Genomic DNA, 9,992 nt, shown 5'->3' with positions numbered 1-9,992 from the left:
CTATCTCGTAATTGTTCTGATAATACAATACACAACTCTCTCGTTCGTTTTGAAAATCGTTGCTTCCCTTCCCATTTTCTGCCAGCCCGAACTAGTTGTTATATTTTTGTTCGAAAGAGATGATGATTGATTGAACGCGTTGATTGATTATATTGTAAAAACGTTTTTTTCGTTTAGGGCCAGAGAGGAAGCGGGGATAATAGCGACGAGGACGAATAACGAATAGCTTGAACAACAAAATATACACTTATGAATTAAATTTACTGTATTTTCCCCACTTGCTTCCTACTGCTCCTGCTCCTGCTGTTCCCATAACCGGCGTTATCTGATAAACGACAACACACACACACACACAAAACCAAACCCCCACTCACATTTCAAAATGAATACCAACATTTTAATTTTGTGCAATCTTCTTGATTTATATTAAATTGTTTTCGACATATGTATGTTTCCCCACTTAAAAAATAACTTATGCGATGCGGTGTGTCCGCGAGAGGAGCACTTTTTAATACCTTGTATCGAGTGTCGGCTGTTTTCTCGACATATACCCATACAACCCGTGCATTATTTGACAGTTGAAACACAAAGTATGAGAAAAATTCTAATTTTTTACCATTACTATTCAATAAAAACAAAAAACCATATAAAAAATGTAAACACTCATGTATCTTTATTTCAACTTTTGTTCCCTAGTTTCCTGCGCTTTGTTTAAACAACTTACTTTTTCCGTTTCTTTAAGAAAACAAAAAAAATCAACACCAAGAAGAACAGACCTGATATTAGTATCCTAAGAATCTAACGTAGAAATAACGTAAATGTATATATTTTCCTATATTAACGGACAAAAATCAAATGAATGAGACGAATGCAAATGGCATGGCCCAGCTGAAAGGCAAAGATCACGATTTTCAAAGCAGTTATTTGTCATTTGAAATAAAAAGTTTTAAAAGTTGAATTCTCTGTTTTCTTCCATATCCCCTGGCAACGATCTGGCAACGGTCCTCGCCTAAAATGGTATCGACTATCGATATTCGTGCGTTACTTATATGTATACTATATCCCTCCTGTGCTTGTTTATATAATCTTGTTAGAGTTTGTGGAATATTCGGTGCTTCCATTCGACACGACGTTTAATTAACAGTCAAAGTGTTTTTCTTTTTTAAATATTCCTGAGGCATAGTGATGGAACACTTGGAGTATCGACATCACAGGTATACATCAGTGATACGTCAACAAATATATCGATAGTTCTGGAGCTCAAGAAACAAAAAGTATTCTTCAACTAAAAATTAAGCGACAAGTGCTAAAGTTTGCTATTTATTAAAAAGGTTCAAATTAAGAAAAGGCTACAACAGTCATCGCAGCAATGGAGGATCGTAAGTGTGTCCCTTTGCTCTCAATATTATCAGTATGATGCCGTTGCACATGTTTGGTGTGGTTGTTGGCCAGCTCTTCTGATTGGGACACCTTTGTTTGGGCCACCGCCAATTAGTCGGCGACTTTGACCAAAGTATAGAAATTGCTCTGATTGAGCCCATTGAAAATTCATAAGCTGGGGCAAGCAAGGTCTTGGCTTTGGCCGTAGCTGCCAGTGGCTCCAAGGAAATGCTGGATGAGTCATGTTTTTGTTGGCATGCAGCGCTGTCACTGGGAGAAAGACTTTTCTGCCGCAATTCTCGGAGCAGAACTCGTGGGAGTCGTTCCAAATGCCAAGAGAAGAGACTGACGCCGGCGTGTAAACATTGCATGGCATACGTGGCAGTGAAATACAAATACAATATTCTGTCGTTCCGGAAAAGTCAGCGTAGCGTGTGGGCGGAGTGGGGGAGGCGTCGAAAGGGCGGAACTGATTGCAGAAACGCCTCCTCGGATATATGTATATTTGATCGGGTTTTCAGTAGCAATTTAATTATGGGGACTTGCTTGCAGCGATGCCACAGCAGAAAATTGCAGTCTGTTTCAGTATCGAACCACTCGCTGCCACTTGTTGATCGATTCGAGCAACAGCACCACTCTGGATGGTTGGCCAAGGGAGGGGAGGGTGGAGGCTGTGGCAACAAACCAGACCTAGGGCCGCTTCAGAGTGCCACTGCCGCTGCATGTGTGTGTTTGTGTGTGTGTGTGTGTGTGTGTATTGTGGCTTGTGGCTGCTGCTGTTGTTCCTACTTTGCCTTTGCGCTCTTTTTCTGTGGCTTGTCTTTCGTGCTGACACGAAACGCCACAAGCAGACAAAGCCAGGCCTGAGAGGCTCCGCTGCTACCAATTGTTGAGTCGAGCTCAAAAGCCCCGACTCAGTCAATGTTTTGCCGCAGAAGAGCGCGGAAGCCAGCAGATCGAAACAGCTAGCAAAAGCCAAAACTAGCTCAATCCCGCGCGCGGCGGGTCGAGGAAATCACCAGAAAACGCTAGCAAACCAGCAAGCAAGCCAGCCATGTATTTATGAGAACTGAAACCTCAGCAGAGAACACAACTGGATACAAGCGAAACGAGAAAATGTGCTCGACGCTTACTTTTAAACTGTGATACACGACACCGTGCCACGTTCGCGATAGAGAAAGTGCTTCTTAGAGATGAAACAGACCACCGACAACGCAGAATGAGCGAGTCGGAGCCCGAGCCCGTTAGCTTGGAGTTCATCGAGGACCCCTACCTGCCGCGCCTCGATGAACTCACCACAACGCCCTCGCTCGACCAGGACCAGGACGACGACTCGGCACTGGGTGCGGACTCGGACTGGTACGAGGAGGCCGAAACCGAGGCCGAACTATATCTGCGAAACCTGACCCTCGATCAAATCTTTTACGACGTGGACTCGGACTACGCCAACACCCTGGAGCTTCAGGCGGTGGAGACCGAGTTTGTGGGCCCCAAACTGGCCAATCAAGCGCCCTCGTCATCGATGGCGAAACGCTTTCGCCTGAGGTTCTTTGCCAAGCGTACAATGCGAGACGTTAAGGTCACGTTCATAGACTTTTCGAAACCGTATCTGGCCAAGATATCGAATAGCGATAACTACAAGCGGTTTCTCAGCATCGGTCAAAGCGGCCAAAGCGGCAGAGGTAATGAGGCGTTTGGCTGGGCGGTACTAGGTCTCAAGGGGGGTTTTTGGTTCTGGTTTTGTTTTTCGCATGCTCCCTCTCTCCCAATCAATCCCAAGCCGTGACTAATCTGACTAACTTTTCTGCCTCTCTTCCTCGCTTGCCTTTCAACTGGACAGTTTGTGAGTATAAACCATCCAAAGAACCAACTAATCGAACAGAAACTCATGCCTTTCATAATGTATATACGTATAAAAAAAACACCAAAATTCGATGCACAGCCTATGACAAAGTGTTTGAGGAAGTGGCTTTCCAAGGAGGTACATAAAGACTTCTCGCAGACAACGCTTCTATTTGCACATGCCCCCAGTCAGATTGGAAGCAGCTTAGGTTGACCTCTGAGTATTCGATATAATTAACGAGTGTTGTTCACTCACAGATAACAGCGCCAACCTTTCGGAGCCAGCATCTCCAGCAGCTTCTGTGGCATCAGCAGAAATTGCCGCCGAATTTGCCGCGCTCAGCACGGAGGAGAAGGAGCAGCGACGCGCCGAATGGAGTCAGGTGAATGGCGAGAGAAGGATCTGAAAGTACTTCATACCTAAAACTGATTCCCCATTGCAGGAACTGGCCCGTGTGGAGGAGGAAATCAACACGCTGCGCACTGTTCTGGCCTCGAAGACGCGTCATGCCTCGGATCTCAAGCGCAAGCTGGGCATCACCGTCTGGAAGGAGCTCACAGATGACATGAATCAGGGCGTGAAGAACATCAAAGAGAGCACTGTGTAAGTCGTAGATGGGAGGATGATGATTCCGCCGACGAGAGCCGTCAATTAACCCGACTTACAAAATTTAATTTAATTTTTAATCATGCTTTTGTTTCGGTACCATGCTAAATGACAAAACATGTATTTATTTAGTTACCAATCGGTGGAAGAAAGCATGGGCACTTTTGCTAAAGCCGTACACGAGGCACCTCTGTAAGTAATTGTGTTTAATGCCGACTCGACTCGCGCACGGCTCTATGGGAGTCCCACTAACGATAAACGATGTGTTTCATGTGCTTCCCTTAACACAACTTTAACATCTCACGCCTGTTTGTTACTAAACCCCAATTTGTGACTCTGATCTGCCTATGATTTTCGTAATGATTAATCCGATCCGCTTTTCTATTTACTCGTATGCATTACCAGGTACCAGCGCACCGAATCGGTGCTAAAGACTACGGGCGAGAAGACCGCTTCGGTGTTCGGCAGCATTACCAGTGGCATTACGTCGAAATTGTCACAAATGAAAAACTCCGAGTCGATGCGTTCTATCGAAGCTTCAGTTGGCTCTGCCTATGAGAACGTTAAAGTAAGCTATGAACACAACAATTTTATGTGCCAATCTCATGCGGTAACTACTATTTTTATATATCTGTCTGTTATACATCTCTCATACTCTTTACGCATTCGATTTGGCTCCCTTTCCACACTTAACACTGTTTCGGAGGAGTTTTGCATGTCTCTTCTACACATCTCACAATCACTCCACACTATACAGTAGACAGTACTTGGATTGGGACTTTATCGGTTTATTTCTATTGCTTGTATACAAACATCTCTTTGAGGATTTGTTTCCACACCTTGTTACTACAACTGCTCGGTTTTCTGTTCTCTTGTAGACCAAGGTGACATCCCGCTCGGGTTCGGTATCCAGTTTCCCAGACGCTATGGATGAGAACAACACATCCTCGGGACTGAATTCACCCACAGACTCGCTTACCAAATAGATTCCATGGGAACAGAACACCAACAACAGCACGCGTTAAACTATAAAAGAAAGAAGAGCAAAAAACACAAGCCACAAACACACCAACACACCAACTACCACTTATCTAACAATTGCGATATTGTGTCTACGCCTAAATCTAACCAGAATTTAATTATTTCTTTCATGTGTATGTGTGTCAAATTATATTGAAAATGTTTGGCCCTTAGGAGTATATATTATAACATTGCATATATTTATATCTGTGTGACACAATCGAGTACTATCGAGCATAAATGCTTTCAACTTTAACCGGAGTATAGTGGAGTGGAGTGGAGAACTTGCTGCATTCATATACATATATACTATACCTATCAGACTAAGTGTATGTGTAAAGAACTAAACAACCCCCCGCACTGAGGATTCGAGGGGAACGGAACCTCTTCATTCCCATCTTTTTCAATACTTATTAATCTTTAACAGAAAAAAACCATTGTAGAAGAAAATATATATATGTATACACATGTATATTTGTTTTAAATTTTATTTTTGTTTATTCTCTAGGGTTTTGCATCCATGGTTAGGTGGCGCATACTGTAAGGAGAAAATTTTAGATTTATTTAAAAATATATATTTGAATAATCGATCAGATCAGAGCTTACGACTCACACACACACACGATAATGTAAGACACACATGCACGCATAATTTGTTGCTACTGCTGGTCTAAGATTTGCTATATGTGTATGAAATCTTTAAATAAATGCAATATTGTTTGCCTCAATACGAAAGCGCCCAAAATGGTTTCCATTTCAAAAACCCCGCCAATTGGTGTGTAGCTCTGATGGCAATGGCAACTCTACCGCATCAGAGCTGCATTATGTCATCAGCTGTTCGACAGGGTGGAAAGTGTTCCATTCCACAAAGTAAGAAAATAAATGACGAATTTTGAATGAAAACAAAAGCCAAAGAATACGCGTCGTGATGCATAGAATTTAAAAACGGATCGGCTACGTGCGGCTTCAAATTAAAGTGCAATTAATTAAATATATAGTTTTATAGAGCGGAAACTGGTCCCGTCCCGAGAACAGAACAGGCCAGACCAGGCATCGAGTACGGCATTGTTCTAAATGCCGATTAGCTTCCCTGTACATACAAACTCTTGTATGTACATGCTTAGTCTAGTTAGTCAAGAAACTGCGGCGGAAAGATGAACGTCACGTACTTGTTCGTGCTCATTTGGCTGGCCTTTTTGATATGCAGCGGAGTATTGTTGTTCTCCCGTGGATTTCTGCTGGCCCGCGTCTCCAAAACGGAAACGAGCACTTGCCGCCGCCTCTCCACGAACCCCAATGATGTGAGTATAGCCTGAGAAACCTCTCGGATTTTACTGTAATGTGGTGTCATTTGCAGGAGTATGTGCTCACGCCTGAGGTTGTGAACGAAATCTTTAAGGACGTCAATGCCTCGTCCAACTTATGTCTTCCACAAAAGTCCAAAGTCATTATCCTAGTCGTTGATGCGCTTAAATATGAATTTGGCCTTTATAAAAGTAACATCACCGAACCGTTGCCTTATGAGAATAAACTGAGTGTGCTGCAGCAGCTCCTGGAGCGCAGTCCGGACCAGTCGCGCCTTATGCGGTTTAAGGCGGACCCACCCACCACCACGTTGCAGCGCCTGAAGGGCCTAACAACCGGCAGCCTGCCCACGTTCATCGATATTGGCTCGAACTTTGCTTCGCCCGAGATCAACGAGGACAATGTAATCGATCAGATAGTTAAAAGCGATCTGCCGCTGGTGTTCTTGGGCGACAGTACCTGGACCGATTTGTACCCTCGCCGCTTTAAGCGTGCCTACTCGTATCCCAGCTTCGATATATTCGACCTGGATAGCGTTGACAATCAAATAATGAAACACTTGCCCAAGGAGTTGGTTAGCGACGATTGGCAAGTGCTGATTGCCCATTTTCTGGGCGTGGACCATTGCGGACACAAGCATGGACCCCTGCACGAGGAGATGGCGCGCAAGCTAACCGAAATTAATGAGATCATAGAGTAAATACTGGTCACAGGACACCAATTCGATGAATATAATCTTTAATATTGCATTTACAGCTCGGTGGTAAATGGCATGGACAACGATACCACGTTGTTGGTGATGGGCGACCATGGCATGACAGCATCCGGAGATCACGGCGGCGACACTGATGACGAAACGAATGCCCTTTTGTTTGCCTACTCCAAGCAAAATAAGTTCTTTGGAAGCGATTCGGGCTCTGATAGCGAAACACTGCAGCAGGTGAGATAAGACAAGCGAAGAGCTATGTAATCTGGCACACGTCACAATGATATGTTGCTAACTGTCTCGTGTTCCAGATTGATCTGGTTCCCACACTGGCGGCCATACTGGGCGTGCCCATACCCTACTCCAACTTGGGGCTGATCAATTTCAACATCGTTCCCGATGTGGCAGTGCCCCATTTGAGCAAGTTCCAAACCCTTCTCCTGCATGCTTGGCAGAACGCTCAGCAAATCTACCGCTACTTCTTCAAGTATGCCATGGAGAACAAACGAACATTCGACGTTCAGGAAATGGACAAGCTGGAAACGGAGTTCATACTGCTCACCCACAGAGTCCAAACCATTTACAATGGGGTAGCCTACAAGTCGTTTGTGCGGGACTTGAACACCAATTTGCGTGATGTTCTGAGCACCTGCCGCGAGATCTGGGTCAAGTTTGAACCAACGCAGATGTCCCAGGGCCTTCTCTTCTGCTTCCTGCCCATATTCTTCGCCTTTCTTCTGATCAACAACTCCCGCCCCGCAGACTACCCGAAGATGTTCCAGCCCAAGGGAATTTCCTACACCTACCTCCTCAATCTCGCCGCGGGCGTCTTTGGATATCGCTATTACAAGAATTTCTCCTTTAAGACAGAAGAGCACGGCGTGATCTTCTTCACAGCCATCACTAGTACCGTCATATTGTCGTTCTACACCTTGAAGCATTGGACCAACATAGCCAGCAACTGGGCGAATATCAGACGCTTCGGACACATGCCCACGCGACTGCTGCTCTTTTCCATCATGGCCGTGTTCTTCTCAAATAGCTTCGTCATTCAGGAAGCGAAGATTTTGTCCTACCTCCTGGTGGCCGTTATTCTTCTGCTATCCTACGAGCTCCTACAGCTCAGTGCCCGCTTCGATTTCAGGAATAAGTTCAAGGCATCCCAGTTCTTGCGCTCGACCGCTCTGAGGCTGATCCTGGCCAGCATATTGGCAATTTGCTTTATACGCTTTGCGTACACGCTTTTCCGCTGTCGCGAGGAGCAGGGCAACTGCACGGACTTTGCCACCAGCAATACCCCGGGTTTCTCAATCAAAAAACCGGGTACAGGAAAAACCTACATCCTGGCTGTTGTTATAATTGTGATCTACACAACGCTCACGCGTTTGTATCTGCGCTCCTGCGGCAATCTGACGGGAAGCTCGCCGAACGTGCTGCTGGCTCGCTACGGACCGACGGTAGCCTCCATTTGCGCTGGCGGCCACGTGCTGCTTGCCAACAGCTCCATCAAGAACATACAACGCACTCACATCGATGCCATGGCCTTGGTGATCTACGGACTGCTCCTGTTGCAAATCATCGTGCTAAGCTGGGCTCCACTAATGACATTCGTGCTGCCACCACGCAACCCCAACATTCTTACCGTCAACGGACACGACAGCATTGTACCAGAGATATTCAAGAAAATGAAGCGCATGTATGAGGGCGACGACGATGCCGAGCGACGCAGCGAAATACCCATTGTCTATGGACTGGCCACCGTCTACTCCTCGATCACCATTACTTTTGGCATATTCCTGGCTATGATGATGATCGTTTTGCTGGAGCCGCGGGCCGCCATCGGTCTGGTGATTTGTGTGGCAGTTGGTGCCATTTTGCTCAGTGTTCAGGGGATCCTACGGTATCGAACTGCCACCAGCTTTGGTAAGTGATTGATTTGATTGATGGCTGGATGTGTCACTAAAGAAGACAATTTTCTTTCAGAGAGCTGTGTGCAGCCGACGTTCACCGCTTTGGTGGGCTGGTTCCTGTTGGCCCACTTCTGTTTCTTTGCCACGTCGCATCAGACAACGCTGTCGCAGATCGATTGGCGCGCCGCCTTTGTGGGTCGCACAAGTGGCATTGGCCAGTCGAACATAATCTCCGGTGCCCTGGTCATTCTGAACACCTTCTGTGGCCCAATTTTCTTCTTCAGCATGTATGCCCTGTTGAGCACGGAGACGTTTTCGCTCTTCGCGCTGTTTCCCAGTCTCATTCGGAGCTGCAGTAACAGCGGCCGCAGTGGCAGCAAAACTGACCCAGCAGCTGCCATGTCCGATATTGCCAATGAGGCGGTGGGCTTCGATATGACGCGTGGCGAGCTGACTTTGTACGAGTATGAGGATGTCTTTCTGGGGGCCGGCTTCAAGCTGGCCACGCAATTCTTTATGTTGCAGGGTCTCAAGGTTGGAGCTAATTCTCATTCTATATAATCTGGCCCTACATTTAATCTATTCTCCCTCTTATCTCAGATTTTCTGTGCGATGCTCGCCTGCACTATACATTGTCGGCATCTAATGGTGTGGAAAATCTTTGCTCCGCGCTTTATCTACGAGGCCCTGGCCACCTTTGTCAGTTTGCCGGCTCTCATGGTAGGATATGTTCTGCTGCTGCGCATCAATCGTGCAGTGGACACTCTTATAAAGCGCATCAACAAGCCCAAGACGCAGTAGGTTCGATCGCTTCGCGCGTAGTCATTTAACGCTCCCCCATACAATTATTTATTTAGATTGTAATAAACCGATAGTAAGGACAACAGATAACTTTGGGTGGTCTTGTATTTGTATTTGTAATCGTATTTACTATTTGTTTAAAACTACATTTAAAATTATCGTTTCACATTCTCCAAAAGACACAAAAAGTTTAAAATTTGTCGCGGATCCACGGATATACATACATACATACAGCGTTTGTAGTTAGTTATGGCTTACAAAATTAGCACGAGCAAACTTGACAAGAAAATTAAGTACAATCGCGGTTGACTTGACCACCGATTTCGGTGAAACTGAAAACTATAAACTATAGACTTGACGACACATACTACGCCTCTGGTTTACAGTTTCTCTTCCTCGGGCTAAGTACGCATATAAGTAA

The 9,992-nt window shown here is 45.6% G+C and overlaps 2 protein-coding genes across 13 annotated transcripts; both read left to right on the top strand.

Annotated features, from left to right (window-relative positions):
- The first annotated feature begins 1,302 nt into the window (after nt 1-1,302).
- LOC6592327 (tumor protein D52) lies at nt 1,303-5,584 on the top strand. Of its 12 annotated transcripts, none has more exons than XM_026986118.1 (8): nt 1,355-1,379; nt 2,861-2,863; nt 3,323-3,361; nt 3,481-3,605; nt 3,666-3,826; nt 3,962-4,021; nt 4,235-4,439; nt 4,708-5,321. In XM_026986118.1, exons 1-8 carry the CDS (start codon nt 1,370-1,372, stop codon nt 4,813-4,815), a joined length of 711 nt encoding a protein of 236 aa, XP_026841919.1. In that variant the 5' UTR covers nt 1,355-1,369; the 3' UTR covers nt 4,816-5,321. The 12 variants fall into 12 exon arrangements, with proteins under 12 accessions (XP_026841922.1, XP_026841920.1, XP_026841921.1 ...); XM_026986117.1 differs by lacking the exons at nt 1,355-1,379; nt 4,708-5,321 and adding exons at nt 3,221-3,223; nt 5,358-5,584 and having other exon boundaries at nt 2,264-3,062; nt 4,235-4,397; XM_026986111.1 differs by lacking the exon at nt 1,355-1,379 and adding an exon at nt 3,221-3,223 and having other exon boundaries at nt 2,278-3,062.
- A 177-nt stretch (nt 5,585-5,761) lies between these two features.
- LOC6592328 (GPI ethanolamine phosphate transferase 3) lies at nt 5,762-9,661 on the top strand. The gene is made up of 6 exons (XM_002018526.2): nt 5,762-6,150; nt 6,207-6,850; nt 6,911-7,094; nt 7,172-8,783; nt 8,844-9,304; nt 9,371-9,661. The coding sequence occupies exons 1-6, from the start codon at nt 6,004-6,006 to the stop codon at nt 9,569-9,571; spliced, it is 3,249 nt and encodes a 1,082-aa protein (XP_002018562.1). The 5' UTR covers nt 5,762-6,003; the 3' UTR covers nt 9,572-9,661.
- Nucleotides 9,662-9,992: the final 331 nt, after the last annotated feature.

This window comes from Drosophila persimilis, unplaced genomic scaffold (genome assembly GCF_003286085.1).
Source record: "Drosophila persimilis strain 14011-0111.01,24,50 unplaced genomic scaffold, DperRS2 tig00000002-arrow-pilon, whole genome shotgun sequence".
Lineage (NCBI taxonomy): Eukaryota > Metazoa > Arthropoda > Insecta > Diptera > Drosophilidae > Drosophila > Drosophila persimilis.
The sequence above is the reverse complement of the archived record's forward strand: the minus strand, read 5'-3'. Positions and strand labels throughout refer to the sequence as shown.

Bases quoted from the DNA above. Each gene is read 5' to 3' on its own strand.
- LOC6592327 (XM_026986111.1), top strand. From the start codon at position 2,600: ATGAGCGAGTCGGAGCCCGAGCCCGTTAGCTTGGAGTTCATCGAGGAC. The intron at 3,362-3,480 runs GTACATAAAGAC...GTTCACTCACAG, and splicing joins GGAAGTGGCTTTCCAAGGAG to ATAACAGCGCCAACCTTTCG. The intron at 4,440-4,707 runs GTAACTACTATT...GTTCTCTTGTAG, and splicing joins TTATGTGCCAATCTCATGCG to ACCAAGGTGACATCCCGCTC.
- LOC6592328 (XM_002018526.2), top strand. From the start codon at position 6,004: ATGAACGTCACGTACTTGTTCGTGCTCATTTGGCTGGCCTTTTTGATA. The intron at 8,784-8,843 runs GTAAGTGATTGA...ATTTTCTTTCAG, and splicing joins TCGAACTGCCACCAGCTTTG to AGAGCTGTGTGCAGCCGACG. The intron at 9,305-9,370 runs GTTGGAGCTAAT...CTCTTATCTCAG, and splicing joins TTATGTTGCAGGGTCTCAAG to ATTTTCTGTGCGATGCTCGC.